This window comes from Petaurus breviceps, unplaced genomic scaffold (genome assembly GCF_028583685.1).
Source record: "Petaurus breviceps papuanus isolate PSGF00001 unplaced genomic scaffold, PetGlider_PUasm1.0 90683, whole genome shotgun sequence".
Classification (NCBI taxonomy): Eukaryota; Metazoa; Chordata; class Mammalia; order Diprotodontia; family Petauridae; genus Petaurus; species Petaurus breviceps.
Genome location: NW_027187308.1, coordinates 5969352 through 5985786, shown reverse-complemented (window position 1 = coordinate 5985786; position 16435 = coordinate 5969352). Strand labels below are relative to the sequence as shown.

Genomic DNA, 16435 nt, shown 5'->3' with positions numbered 1-16435 from the left:
AGCTTCCGCCAGGGAGGGGTCTGAGCCGTTTCCCTCCTCCTGGAGACTACGGCCGACCGCCATTCGGTTCGCTCTATGGTGGCCGGGGCGGGGCCGTGGTCGTGACGTCCTTGGCGCGGTGGCGGGGGAGGAAGCCGCGGGGAAAATGGCGGACGGGAAAGCGGGAGAGGAGAAGCCGGAGAAGCCGCAGCGAGCAGGAAGCGCCGGAGGTGAAAAAAAACCCAGCGTCGCGGGCCGCGGGGGCCGCTCTGGGCCTTCCTCCGAGCTCCCCGGGTGGGGGGTGCGGGGGGATGCAGGAGGCCGAGGCCGGGGCGGAGGGAGAGGCGGGAGACGGGGACGGCCCGAGTGGATACGGCGGGGCTGGACTCTGGCGTGCCCCGCGCTTTTCTCCCCGAGGGCCCCGAGCACCGCATCCGCACGGACCAGCCCCGGGGGCGCCAGAGCCCACCCCCAAGCCGAGAGCCCTCCCCCGTCCCGGTCCTGGCCCTGGACCCTCCCTCGAGGAGGAGACTAGAGCCACGGGGAGATTGGGGGCGGGGTGGGGGAGGGGGACGGGCCTCGCATCACCCCAAGGCCTGGGAGGGGAGAAGCAGCGGGCGGGTTAGCCTTCTTCCGCCCTCCGGGGCTCTCCTCCCCTGGGGGCCGCAGTGCGGGAGCCGTCTCTTCACCTTTCCTCCCCGCCCTACCGTCCCCCACCTCTGAGAGCCCTCCCAGCAGTAAACTGCCGGCTGGGGACCCCAGAGCTGCGGGCGGCCCCTCCGTGGTCTGTCTTAATTAACCCGGCGGGTCCATTACTGTTGGTTGGTGCTTGTTGGCCCCCGAAATGAGTCAGGCCCCTCCCCATCTCCGCAGCGACCCTTCCCTCCCCTTCTTCTCCCTTTTAATTGTGGTCTCTGGGAAAGATGGGGGGGTCACCCCACCCTTATGATGGATTGTTCAGTAACTGCATGTTCTCAGGGTCAGGGTCTTGTCGCCTTCCCTCGAACATCATCTTCCTTTCCTCTCCTTTTTGGCTGTCGCTAGGAGGCAGAATGCCAGATTTTTAGGCTCACAAATGGTCTGATGTGACCTGTCCTGTGTTCTGTTATGTTGTGGAATAAATAAAACTCAGATTAATGTTAGCTCTGTTGCCTTTCTTCCTGTCATTCTGATGGATTTTATGTTTTGTAGGGGGAAAAAAAAGATACATTACATAATAATCAGGCCACTCCTTTTCCCCCTTCCCAACCTCAATACCTAATAGACTCAAAAACTTGTCTGATCTGATTAAGGTTCTAGTTTACAATATTTTAGGTGTCTCCCACCAGCACCTATGGAAAAATCTTTTAGAGAACTTTAGAATGAGTGCCATGAGGAGTGAAGTGCCTATTTAAATTTTTCAGTGTGTTTGTTCAAAATAATTTCCTTCTTTCAAAGAGAAATAAGTGAAATAATCCAATTTACTTTTGTGCCCAAACCCCCTTTTTGAAGGTCCAGGTTGGAGAGGAAGAAATATTGTACTTTATTTGATTCTTCTATGTGTTATATTTTGACATCACACGATTTTCTGTTCAAATTATAGTAAACAAACTTTAAATTTTAATACTACAACATTAAGACTTAAAACCACCTTGAAAGCTTAAGACTAATAAACAAGTGCCTCCAGACAAGAATAATTTAGTCATTTTTGATGGGAACCGAAAAGCACATATGAAGTCCATGGAAGATTATGTGCATATGATAACATTTACTTTTAAAATGTTGCTAACATTCCTAAGAATAGGAGTAGGGAACTGTTTAATTTGTTTCCCCAAGATATCTTAGAAATGGCAGATAATTCCCTGTATGGAGTTTAGCCACTGTGATTTCAAAAAAAATAGTTTGTGCTGAATCTATAAGAAATTTATTTTAGCATCACTTTATATCAAAATGTCAGAGCAAATAGTAATAAGAAAATTACTGATGTCAGTTGTAGAGTATATAATATGTGAAATAATTTGTATCATCTGTGGCAGCAATATTGGCATAGCAGGAGTGCCTCACTGTTTATAAATCAAATTTATGTTTTCAGGTTATATTAAAAATATATTAATCGAGTGCAGCACTTAAAAAAAAAAAACCTTGTCGTTAATTCATTACCTATGTGAAACCTTATATTTTAGTTTTGAACTTGGATTCAGCACAGCAGAGTTCATATCCCAAGCCAGACATTTAACTTAATGTTTGTGATCTTATTCTCTTTGTATGTCATTATAAACATATAGATAACTATATACACACCTGTCTGTATATATGTGTGTATACATACATACATGCCACTTAAATCCCCAGAGCCTCAGTCTCCTCACCTATAAAAATAGGATAATGCTTTATCTGCCTCTTATAGGGTTGTTATGAGGAAAGAAGCTTTGTGAAATTTTCAGGTATTTTACAAATGAGTTATTAACAATTCCTCAATTTGTCTTTTATGAATTACTTCCCTGTTTAGTACCTTGTTCACATGTGCTTCAGGAATCTAATTGACCTTTTTTCCCCAATTTCCCCCAAATTTAAATTTTTTTCCCCAGTCAGGGAAACAAAAATTTAGGTCAATTCATTCAGCCAATTTGATTTCAGATTGAAGCATCAGATTTTTGTAGCATAGAAAAAAACAATAGAGAAAAATAACAGTACACTAAAACACTTTAATGTTATCTGTTATACAAGTTGAAATATGTTTGCAGCAGTAGTTTTGTTCTGAGAGCAATCAACTATAAAAGCAAAGTTGATTCTCAGAGATTTTGTATCAGGACCTCCCCACATTGGATTAGGGTATCCATGGCTAGACATTTTGTGTTTTTTTTTTTCTTGTTGGGTCTATTGAGAAGGCAGAGATGGAAAAATAACTGAGGGCATGGTTTTGGTAAGAATTTTCTTATATCAGGACTTTAAAACTGATGACGCAAACAGAAATTTTACCAAGAAAAATGCCTTTGTATCTTAAATCACAATTTTAGCCAGGTGTGTTCTGCTAAACTAGCATTGAACTGGCAAGGAGTATTAAAGACCTTTTGTTACCAAATTGAAAACAGGTCACAAAAAGGCACTTAGAACCTCCCTGTTTAGCACCCTTTTCAAAATAAGGCCTATGTGTGTTTCAAAGGTCTTGTGTATTTTTCCCCAGTTATTAGGGAAAGAAAAATTTCCATGAATGTAGATTCATCTAGTTTGTTTCAGATTGATTAATCTGAACATTTCATATGTGCTCTTAAGGAATGCAAATGAATTCCTTTTCTTTAGGAAAACTTCCATTCAAAACTAATGTTATCTTCATGCTTCTAAAGAAATTTACTATTATAAATTAAACATCTGTAAATCAGAAAAATTAAAAGAATACTGTTGTTTTCTTGTTTCATGTATGCTACAAGTAAATTAAATATGTACAGTGCCCATTTTTAGAGTTTACAATGTTTACCACAGTTTGCAGTTATTCTTGGAAACCTATAGAGAAGCATAAAAGTCACACTAAAAAGTGTAGACTTAGGAGTTCTTTGCAAAAGACCCAGAACACTGAGGAGGCATCATAATGTGATGGGCAAAAATGTGGGGTTTGGAGTTGAGATCCTGGCTTTAAATTCTGACTCTGTTGCTTTACAGTTTGAGTTCTGGCAGGTCACTTAACCTTTCTAGACCTTGGATTCCTAATCGGTAAAATGAAGAGGTTGGACTAAATTACATCTGAGGTCCCTTCCAGCTTTGAATTTCTCAGTCTGTTTAGGTTACTTGCTTTGGGGTATATAAGAAAACTTGGAGGGTACTGTTTTAAATATGTCTGTTGATTACTTTGATTAATTAGATCATTAAAGCTATTTCAAATTTGAGTTAGTTGGGAAATAAGTTTTCTCACATAAATTATATAATACAAAACAGTAGGAATTTATCTAACAGCCAAGACAATAATAAGTAGGTTTGGCTGCCAAACTATCTGTCCTCGATTTCTTTTTTGTTTGTTTTCCATGTCTTAACTAAATGTATTTTTGAAAACCTATTCCAAGCAAAGTCATCAATCAGGGAAAATTTTTCAAGGGATTTGAAAGAATGAATTCAGTTTGTACTCATTAGTCAGTTCCCTTAGTGGACCTCATCCTCTGGAGAAGGTTTCATCATATGATTGTCATCAGTTAATTCCCCTTCTGTTTTCTTCCTTTTCTTTCCATAATTATGGATCTGATCCAGTGGCTTAGAAGTTTCCATACTTGGAAGTGAAAAGTACTTCCTACTTGTGAAGTTATTAGCATAAGGCTAACTTTTAGAAACCCAAGGGCAAAGTATTCCTCATAAGTAAAATTTGTATATGTTAACCAATATTATTCATAGAGTAGACCTGAGAAGCAAATGGTGTTTCGGCTTGCTTTTTTCAGTTGGTGGAAATGCAAGTGAGGATAAAATTGAATTGTACATAATTTGCTGTTTGAGAGGAACTCATCTGACTCCCATTTGGGTTCTGTTAAATAGAGGACTGGTCTAACAAGGTTTTATTAAGATAGTAACTAGATCCATAGGTAGAACTCAGTATACCTACATGTCAGGCATTAGTAGTTGTCACACTTTTTCATATGTAATTTTTTCATTGCTCTCCCCAGTGCCTGGTTTGATGGATAGTGGACTTCGACTTGGAATTAGGAAGAACTGTATCAAATCCTACCTTTGACACCTTGTAGATGTACTTTGTAACACTAGCTTATTACCTTAGACACATCACTTAATCTTTCTGAGCATCAGGTTATCTAAGATTTGTTCAATTATAGATGGTAATCTGCTTGGATGATGCATGAAGTTCCCACACCAAGCAAATCCCAAATATCCTGGAGGCCTTCAATTTTTTTCTCTTGACTCATTTCTAACATAATTTGATCAAACTCCCTTTGCCCCAGAATTTAATTCCAGAAAGATGGGAATTGGGAACAGAAATAGAAGCAAAGGAATTTGAGGAGAAAATCAGTAGGTATTTAAGGTCTTTAGACCTTAGATCAGTGATTCTTAAACCTTTTTTGTGTATTGGACCCCTCTTGCATTGCATTCTGGTGAAGTCTGTCAAAGATACCTCAGAATTATGTTTTTAAAGCATAAAATACACCGGATCACAAAGGAAACCAAACATTGAAATGGAGTTTAGCAAAATGTTTAGAAGACAAATTAGTGGACCCAAGATAGAACCTTTGCCTTGCTTTGGACCACAGCCTGCCTGTTTTTATGTTCTTTGTTGTTTTCCACTTTATTATATAAACTGAAATAAGTATCACTTGAATTAGATAGCCATGTTCCTATATAGTATCATACAAAATATATCATAATACATAATATAAAATACTTTCTCCTTTTATTTTACTACCAAATCTTTTTTCCTCATATTTAGGTATGAGCTTAAATCTGATAGTTGGTTTAGTTGTAGAATAAAACTTATGTGGGCCACTATCTATAATAGAATTTATCAAAAATACTTGGAAGTTCTACATTTAATACTTAGGAAGGTATTTTCATAAAATTTTGCATTCCTTGTTTTCTGAAAAATCTAAATTGAGATGCTAGTGTAGACTTCATTATTTTTTAAACACTGTATTTTGGGCAACTTTTCACTCCTCAATAGTTTATTATTTTAATGAGTGGCACCTTCTGCCATCCACTGCAGGTGTGATGTGATACAATAATACTCTCTTCCACCTGATTCCTTAATTTTCCAGTCTAAAACTAAATCCTAGTTAATCCCACTCTGGGTCGAATTATAACATTATTCTCATCGCTTCCTGTGACCAGAAGGAATCTACAACAATAATTTGAAGATGTTCTTTCTATTTTCTTCCCAAACAAACTTGAACATTCTGTTCAAGTATTAATTAATCCAAAGAACAAAATAACACCCCTGTTTCAATACTTGGACCCTGAAAGCATAGCTTTCTAACAACTACATTTGTGTCCTTTTTTTTTTTCTTTTTTCTTGTTATCTGTGCCTGATCCTAAAGCTTGTTTTCTTTCTCCCATACATTAACCCACACATCCATAAGCAGCAGTGTGTATGCTTGTTATCTAGAACATACATAGTGGCTGAAAGAAAATAAGTTTTTTAAGCTAGTTTCCTCATTCCCTGACACCCAGTATGTTCCTGAACACCTCTCTCTGCTGCTCATCTGGTGTATGCTTAAGGAGTATCAGTTTTCAAATTTGATACTTGGATTTTTTCAGTCTTAAATTTAATACTGAATGTTTAAGGAAGGCAAAATTACTGAAATAAATTTGGTATATTCCAAAACTAAATGTGAATAACTTGTAGATTATCAGCTATGTGATCTCATCCATGATATGCTCCCTTCATTAAAATAGATAATTGAGAATTTAGTAAGACTATAAAAATGGGAAACATCTTAATTCATACACATGGATGATTCTCCTCTGCTTAATTGCTTTCTGTGTGATTTCAAATAGTGAAATAACCTGGTCTAACCAAAATTCTAGGGCAAATTTTATTTACTAGAGAGATTAGCTATAATACATATTTCAGTAAATTCAGTTCTAAACCAATGCTGAATAACCCTTTCTAGGTAGATATTTATGTAATTGTGGAATTTAGACAACATGAAATTGTCAGATTTACTCTCCTTATCTTCAAAATTGGCTTTAAACATAAGCAGTTAATTGTCAACAAAATAGATGATCATGCAGAGGAGTTTTTACCATTTGGGTATTTTGAAGGTTTTTTGTTTGTTTTAAGTAGACTACCCTTTACCCTCTTCCTCCCCACACATACATATAGAACTTTCGGTTTTGTGTAATAGAGCAATGTTTAGTCAAAGCATATTCATTTTTTGAAAAATATGTTTGTAATTTTAAATTGCCCTATATTTTATGCTAGTTAATTCAAAGGAGCCTCTTCTACTGCCACACAATCTCTGTTCCCTCTGTATGCTCAAAACAGTGGAAGAGACTGTTGGGCCAGTAGGTGTGCAGCTGCAGAAGTACCTTCCTTATAACAGTGCTTTGTGAGGTTGCTGCTCCCATCACTCTGCTCAGTAAAATTAGCTCATCTTGGTAAGTTGTTTCGACTTCACCAGGACCTGAAGAAGAGGCAGAAAAACCTGTGAAAACTAAGACTGTTTCTTCCAGTAATGGAGGGGAAAATTCGAGTCGCAGCGCAGAGAAGCGATCAGCTGAAGAAGAAGCCGAAGACTTCTCATCTAAGCCTGTGCCTGCAAAGATAGCCAAGTTTGGGTTTGCCATAGGCAGTCAGACGGCAAAGAAAGCACCAGTCATTTCCATCAAACTTGGAGCGAGTGTGAGTCATTGTTTTGAACTGGGTATTCACAGGGGATGAGTAGAAATCTGGGAGGGAATTAGAAGATTGTTTGAGAATCCTATATTTAAAATAAATATTAAAATTTTATCTGAAGTGTAACCTATGGTTATATATGGTTATGTGTACCTACACGTGAGTATGAAAGTTTAGATTCATATTGTTCAGGAAAGGTTAGTGAAAAACCTAGAAGAGCTATGATTCAGAATTATAGGAAATGAAAATTTAATTGGTCGCTTTAAATTGAACAGAGCTTTAGAAAATATCTCAAGAGAAGAGAAAAGTGTTATTTTCATCTAATTCTTTTGGGCCTGTGGAATCAGGACCCTAACTCTGCCTTATTTTGTTGTGCTTCTCAAGAGACTTACATTACTGCAAGGACCTATGGATAGAATAGATATTGAAGAAACTATGGAGAAATGTTTTCCCGTGGGAAAGAATGCCCAAGATAGGACAGTGAAAAGCACCTTGTACCACTTGTTCCCAGAATGTTCCAATGACTATTTGATCGCTATGTCCCATTTAATCAGATCTTCTGTCACTTAACTTTGTATTTAGATCTAGCATTGAGCCACCTGCTACTCATCTGTCACTTCTTTACCACCCCCAGTTGATCCTTCATCTTAACCCACGAGACTCTGATTTAACCATCCATGTTCCACTTGGTAGGAGAACGTTGCTCTAAGACCTGGTTTTGTGTCTGTGGTCTGATTTTACCATTGTTTGCACAAGTAATAAAAATGTTCAGTCTAAGCCAGGAAAAGACAAAGTACTGAATTCATTCTTCAACAATTCTGGGGCTATTAGTCATATTTTTGAGTCCAGTAACACTGGGATGTTTTCCTTTATCAATATCCCTGGGCATCAACAATGGAGAAAATTTTTCCCGACAGTTTTGTCTTACTAACCTTAGATTACTGTTCTAGTCTTTCAGCACCTTTTTGGATCCCAGTTTTCTCATCATATATCATAGATATCCAGCCCAGCTTCTTTTTGTTTACAAATGCTATAAGCATGTCACCTATTTTTATTCAGTTCTGTGTTGATCTAATCACGTTTTCACCTAGCCTGTATCTTTATTGTCTGCGGGAATTTTGTGAAAGTTTATCATATATCTTGGCGAATTCCAGATATTGTGTGTCTGTAGCTTTTCACCAATATCCTTTTCTGATAACCCTGGCAAGAAAGGAAATGTGGTTGTCCTGGCATGGTTTGTTTTTAATGAGACCAGGCAAAATTATATTGACCATCAGTTTCCTTCCTACTTGCTCACAAACAAACATTTAATAGTCCCCTCTAGAATTTTTCCAGCCTTATATTTTGCTGAATTCCCCTTTCTTTGGAAATGAGAAAAACATTCCCACTTACAGTCCTGGGGCACCCTTCCATTCAGCAAAAATGGAGCAACCACATCAAGATCTTTCCTTGAACTCATTTTAGGAAGTTAATTGCTCTTGCTGTCTCTCACTTACTTGAATTTAGTTCCCTCATAACTATTTTTCATTCCCATTGTTATGGAGACTCTTCTTGATGAAAAGAGAAGTAAAATAGGAACTGAATGCTCTGTTTTCTCTAGGCCATCTGCTATCATTCCTTTCACACCAGATAGAAGGCCTAGGCTGTCCTTGTTCTTTTCCCCAGTGTAACATTTCTATTAAAAACAAAACCCTTTTCACTTATCACAAGCTGAAGCTAATTTCTGACTTTAACCTTCCTGATATGGTTATAGCACTAAACTATTCTTGCATTTTTAAAATTACATTTTTTTTTGTATATTCCCTCATCAGTGGTGAGGGTGCAAATAGAAAGTTATTGTATTGAAAGAGTTATTGGATTTGGAGCATTTCCTGGGTTCAAATCTTGTCTCTACTACTTGATCTTGGGCAAGTCACTTGCTTTATTTGGACTTCAGTTTCCTCATTTATAGAATGAAAAGTTTGGGCTAAATTATCTCAAGTCTCTTGTAGCTACCAGTCTGATATTTAACCATCACAATTTTGTCATTATGATTTCATTTTGACAATCTCCAGTCCCTCTTGAGTTGTTTTGCTTTGTTTATTACTCTCGTACTTTATCGTTTCTTTGAACTTAAGAAATCTACTTTCAAAATTTGAGGCATATTAGAAAATAATAATACCAAAATCATTAAATTATGTAAGGGCCCCAGATTTGTTACTTGTCTTGAATAGCACATGATAAAGCCACATTCTTCATTTTCTTTATTTGGAATGTTAACAAAAGGGATGTTGGCTTCTAAAAGCCAATTTAAACATACACTTTAAGATACCAAATTTTAAGCTCTTAGAACCTTGGTAAAACCAAGTAAAATATTTTGCCAGTGAGGAATGAAGTATTAGCTTAATGTTGGATGATATGGCATTAGTACTGGGTTTTTAAGTAAGACAGAAATCATCTAAAATTGTTTCTCTGCTGATGCGATTTAGTTCTGTCATATCTGGCAGCACTATTTTGTGAAGTTAATTAAAAAAAATCAGTTTACTGCCAGCTGCATATATTCTAGATTACCATTCAAGAATGATTCATCAAAAATGTTCTCTGGGTTTCTTTCCAACTGTTTACAGTAATCTTGATAGGTGGTACTTTTTGAAAAATATTAGTTCTAACAGGCATAATCATTACCCTCCAAAAGTGATCTTTTTATTAGGTGAATTTTAAGAGCAGGGTTTCAGTAGGTTTTTTTGTTGTTTGATTTTTTAATTTTAAAATATTTTTATTTAATTTAAATCTAATTTATTTATATTTATATGTAAATGTAATACATAAATATTTAATTTAAATGTGAAATTTAATATTTTAAAATATGTGAGAATGGAAAAATTAGACCATTTGTTACCATTCCTCCCTTAATTTAACATTTTTGTGTATTAAAATTTTGTGCAGCCTACTAAATGTATTAAAACTAAAGCTAGTAAGTAATTGGTTAATTAGGAACTCTGTAACAGATTTCACTGTTATATGGATTGATTATTTGTGCAATCAAGACTCCAAATAATTCATGTTTTTGGTTGATAACTACTTTAAAAGCTCCTGTCTGCTACATAAAATCAGTCAGCAAATGTATATTCAGTGCCTGGTATCCACATGGCATTGGGCTGTCCTTGAGAAAACATTCTCTACAAGATTAAATATATGAGATTTTGATGAGTAAAAGGTATTTTAAGGGTTAGCATATAAATATCCAAGTTGACTTAGGTCCATAGCACCTGATAGTAATGCTATATTTTTAGCGTGGGGACCTAAAAGATGAGGTTTTCTAAAGTAGTGACTTAATGCTTAAGATATTTTGAAAATAAAATACCCCTCTTTTCATGCCAAAAAAGTCACTGTTTTCCTCTTTTGAGTTGTATGTGTATAATACACATACTTTGCTTATCTAATGTTCATCTGTTTTGATGTGTTTCTCTTTTAGAAGCCTAAAGAAACTGTTCCAACTCTTGCCCCTAAAACTCTTTCAGTAGCAGCAGTTTTCAATGAAGATGATGATGTAAGTTAATGGCTAATTCTGTTTCTTAATCTTAAATTCTCTAAGTACACTACTCATATTAAAGAATTTTTGAACTTGGAGGAGACTAAAACTCTTGACTTCACCAAAAAAAAAATAATTGAGTGATGGCGTAGAAAACAGCAAGGCTATATTCAGTGTGTCTATAATGCCTATTATGTGTCAGGCACTAGGGGTACATTTAGAAAAATAAAACCGTCCCTTGCCCTTGAGCTCAAATTCTGGGGAGGGAGGGTGGGAAGAAAATGGCATGTTCATAGATAAACACATTTTGGTTGTTTAAAAAAATCACTACACACTGATAGTAGCAGAGAGATACTAACAACTGGGAGAATCGGGAAAACTTTGAAGGAGGTGGCACTTGAACTGAGCTTTGAAAGGATCTGAGGTATTCAAGAAGCAGAGAGGGAAGGAAAAATATTTCAGGTGTAGGGTACAGCCTCTGTGCAAATGTGCAGGGGCCTTTTTTATTAATAGTATGAATAGGTATCCCCAAAATTCTGAACATTTCTGGTGGCATCTGTAAGAATTGTGGGAGAAAGGAGATGGGTGAGTGGTGGATGCTCTTTTGGTATTTGCAGAGGGGAATTCTGTCTACCTCAAGTTTAGAGGTAATCAGGCAAAGAAAGGATGGGTGATTGATAGAGGTATTTAAGCAAGGATTGAATAACTGCTTCTCCAGACTGCAGGGGGAATTCATGGGCCACACCTAAGTTGACTGAAGTGAAGCCCATCTTCATGGCCCAAATTTCAAGATTCTTAAGAGTCTGGGGACAAGATCTCAGAGCCTTGTTTTTTATTGTCCGTGAAGTTAATTTCAAATGAAGATAAAGTAGCTCCTGAAAAATAAAACAGCATTTTTATTTATAACTAAGGTCTGATTTCATTATGTAATACTACTATCTCAGGTCTATATAGTATTTTAAGATTTGCCCAGCAGTTTATGTACACATTATTTCATTTTATTTTCACAACAATTCTGTGAGGTAGGTGCTCTTATTTTCCCCCTTATATAGATACTGACACTGAAAGAGGCCAAGCAATCTGTCTAGGGTTGGTTACACAGCTAATAAGCATCTAAGGGATTTTCAAGCCCTTTAATTTCTGGGTCTTCCTGAATGGATGAATGAAAACATATTCAAGTGTTTTTGATATGAGCAGAAGGGAGATAAAGACTGACATATAAATACATACTATAAACACATTTTGACTGACAAAATCATATTAATTTCTGATCTTTAACCATTTGACAATTCCAAGAAATTTGGTAGTGAGATTTTCCTTTTGTTGGATCTTCAGTAATTTGGGGGGAGAAGGGAGTACTTTTGCAGTGCTGGTCAAAGCACTGGGTTATACCTTATAGTGGTTTCTCTAGAGGGTTGCAACTGGGTGGCCAGGCTAAAGAAAAGGCCATTTAAGGGGTGGGATGAGCTGGAGATGTATGTCTGAAAAATAGGTGGAGATTAATCATTCTAAGTGTTTTAGCAGTAAAAGAGATTGCCTCCTTGGGATTAAGGTTTTTATTTGCATCATAAAAAATAAATACTACATAGGAAAATAACTTTTCTTTTGTTACCTGATAACCTTGGTTTTTGGTTAGGGACAATCAGTTAATACTAAAATTATTTTGATAGGTTTTTTTTTCCCTCCTTCCATGTCATAGTTATGCCATGATTCACAATAACAAGGAAAAAAATTATGTTATTACAAAGTGCTTGTAATTTTGTATAAATTCAAGACTTTAAAAAGCTATTGATTACTAAATAGATTTTTAAAATTTCCATCTTAAAACTGGCACTTATTTACAGTCATAGCTTTTTGAAAAGGAAATATTTGTAATTTTGCACCAACATTTTATCTGTGATATTTTTTTCTCAGAGTGAACCAGAGGAAATGCCTCCAGAAGCAAAGATGCGAATGAAGAATATTGGAAGGTATTTAAATTTTTTGCATATATTAAACTATTAGCTAATAATGGTAAATAAACTTTTAAAAGAGCTGAAGCTGAATTAGGTATAGTTAGATCCTAATATCTTTTGGGACAAAGTCGCATAGGAAAGTTTTACTACTATTTTACTTCATTCAGGGAATTGAGAGGGTACCATAATTTATTTTAGGATAAAGGAAAATCACATACTTTATGAGCAGTCAGAAGTTTTTCTTTGCTAATGGAAAAAAGTTTCTTTGAGGAAAAAAATTATTATATGCATATAATTAAAAACATTTTCTCCTTTCAGATGATGCCAGATGGTTGTTAGTTAAATCCATTAAATACACAATGGATTTTAAATTTTGTTGGCCACTAGATTATTAACATGGAGTTTTCACTATCCTCTCGTCTATTTTTGCAAAATTATGCCTTCGCACCTTATAAGGATTGCATGACCTTAAAGTAATTCCAGAAAGCAAACCAAATTTTGAAGATACTGTTCCCACAGAATAGAGGAAGATATCTGTTCCACAAAGGGCAAAGGAGCTGGAGTCTGAAAAGTGAAGGTTATTTAATTTTAAATTTTATAGTGCAAATAAGAACAGTGTAGGTCTTGTAAAAAAAATTCAAATTAATTTTGGTACCATTTTGGTTTAAAAAAATAATAATGTTAACATTTCACTGTATGCCATCAAGGTATTTTTCCTTTCAGAGATAATCTGTTTGAGGAGGTAGGGCCAGCACATCATTTTTTAGGTTTACTTAGGCCAATGTGATTTATGAAAAGTGTTATACGTAGAAACACTAAAGTATGAGAAGATGAGGTTGTTAGGATGAGGAGAGGGAGGAGACTCAGTGGATAGAGTATGATGACACTTAGACTCAAATCCAAGATTTCACACTAACTGTTTGACCATAGACAAATCACTCAAACTCTTAGTTTTTTCTCATCTATAAAATGGGAATAATATGCATATTATCTGCCTTACAAGATTGTTTATGAAGAAAACACCTGAAATCTCAATGTAATTATGCAAGCTTATTAGACTATTCTTTTATCTCCCCTCTCTTTGACTCATAGCTGCCATAGAATAATTATCTATGTGTGTACACCACATATAGAGTTTTACATACACACACACGTATTTGGGTTTATAACTAGTTTGTGTTTTAGACCAGATTTGAACTCAGGTCTTTCTGACTGATACTTTTGTTGTTTGTTTTAGAAATTTTGATGTACTTAAAGGTGTAGAGGGGAGATTGAGAGGGAATTGAAGGAAGAAATTTTATGCCTTCTCTACTACAGTGCTATCTGAAGGTCTTTAAACTGTTTAACAACTCTGTCTTTTCCATAGGGATACACCAACATCAGCTGGACCAAATTCCTTCAATAAAGGAAAGCATGGATTTTCTGATAACCAGAAGCTGTGGGAACGAAATATAAAATCTCACCTTGGAAATGTCCATGACCAAGATGATGACTAAATGATGTGTTTCAAGATTTGGGTATGGGGTGGGTGTGATGTTAAAAGGAACAGTTTCCTTTTTTTTTTTTTTAAGAGAAAAAAAAGAATGGTATAAGACTATCTTTGGAGCCACTTTTAAAAAATTGAGTGGTGTACTAATAAATGAAAGTTTGAAATTAGAGGTAATTTATGTTTTATATACAGATTTCAAGACATTTGCTAATTTTGTAGTTTCATGTGATTAGTTTCAAAAGGTTACAGATAATAAAGAAGTCAGAAATGGTACCTTTTTAAGAATTGCTTATTTTTTTAGTCACAACTATTAGCACATTAAGGAGGAAGCAAAAGTTTACTGTCTCTTTAACTGTTCAAATTGAAAACAATTACTTAACTCCATCTTTACCTAAACTGTCTGGCTCCCAAGAACAGCCTTATAGAGAAGGAGTGTTGTACTGGGAGGAAAGTGTTACTGGAACATTGATTTGAAAAGATTTTATACAAAATATAAATATGACAGCTTTTTTCCCCGATGGACTTTTTTTTAGTCATGAAGTAGGCATTGTTAACAGCAGCTACAGAAGCTATAATAGTAAAAACCCGTAATTAATTTTTTGAAATTTTATGTAAATTGTTTAACATATGATGTGGCCTAATTCACCCTAACAGGGTTTGTCCTGTCTTCATTGGTTTTTAAAGGACAAGCATTCACTGTGCAAGTAAATCAGTATTTTAAATGTTTTTCTCTGAGTTAATTAACAAGCTCCTGTAAGCATTTCCACCAGAACTTGAGGTAAATATAAGGAAGCTGTTTCTTTTAAAAAGTAAGCCACCACCAAAAATGTGATTAAAATATGTACATTGCTTAAATGCATCTGGCTTTTTTAATTTTAAAAGAAATGACACACCAAAAATTCATTAACATTGTATAAAGATGGTGAAGATGCACTTTCTGTGTTTGTCAGAACATTTAAATTACCAATTTAGTGAAAACTAATCTGAATTTAAGCAACGTTATTTTTCTCATTTCTAAGCTAGTATATAATACACTCATTTATATGCCTATTTCTTTATAGACCACTGGCCCATTTCAGGTACTGAAAATACAAGAGAGTGCATCTTTATAATTATTTTATGAAAGATTTGACCACTTATACTTTGAGTCTGTAAGTTCTGAGAGGTTTCTTTTGTATTTTTGTATCGTATATGTAATCTTAAATTTCTTTGGAATATAATGCCGTTGGAACACCTGTTCTCGTATCTTTAAAAGCTTTGTCATAAACAAATGTATAATGTTTTCTTGAAAATTCCTTCAATGTTAAATTTGAAGGCAGCTTTAGACTGTTCTATTGGTGGTAACTGCCAGTTAAGCTCTTAGAATAGGTAATTGTTCCAGAGGAGCTGCCTTTTACTGTATATTCCTAATAGTTTTGTCCAGTTACATTTATATTTAGAATAAGCCCCACATAAAACAATGAAATGTACATAGAACTATTAGTTCTTCCTTATTTGACTTAACCATATCAAAATTCATAAATTTATCTTTAGACACTCTAATATAGGCAAACTTTCCATTTTTGTCCATTTTATTGTTATGTTTAAAGTAAGAATTCTTCCTCTTCTGAATGTTTTCTTGACCTAAATGAAATGATAGCCTAAGGTCAAGACAGGAGAGAGCAATGACTGAGATGAATGTCTTTACTAAAATACCAATAAATTTGTGAAACTCAGTAATACAGTATGTTCTATTCTCCTTAACTGTTGCCATCTGCCATAAAGAAGCAAAGTAAAATAAAATTATTGATTTCATTCAGAGATGGACAAGGTGTAAAGGAACAGATGAGATTTTAAATCACTCAGCTACTGCGCTTAGATACTAGTCATTTAGCATGTAATATATTCACTGAAATTTTATTACATAGTTGTTAACATGTCTCTGTCAGAATGTTAGGTCTGAAAGGAAAGGACTGTTTTTTCCTTTCTTTGTGTCTCTAGTGCTTGGCTCGGCATGTGGCTGGCACATAGCATTTAGTTAATACTTGTTGGCTGAATAACTGTTGCACTTGAATCAGGGTAAAATCAAGGTGACCTAAAATTTAAATGATCAAGCTAAAACTTGACCCCAGATGAATATATGGAAAGTGCTTTAAAACCTTAAAAGCACAGTATAAATGTTAATTGCTATTATTACTTGAAAATAGGAACTCACATTTACT

General features: G+C 35.7%; 1 protein-coding gene across 1 annotated transcript; it reads left to right on the top strand.

Annotated features, from left to right (window-relative positions):
* PCNP (PEST proteolytic signal containing nuclear protein) lies at positions 1-15953 on the top strand. Its single transcript, XM_069065319.1, has 5 exons — positions 1-209; positions 7065-7285; positions 10734-10808; positions 12705-12760; positions 14112-15953. Exons 1-5 carry the CDS (start codon positions 146-148, stop codon positions 14239-14241), a joined length of 546 nt encoding a protein of 181 aa, XP_068921420.1. The 5' UTR covers positions 1-145; the 3' UTR covers positions 14242-15953.
* The last annotated feature ends 482 nt before the right edge of the window (positions 15954-16435 follow it).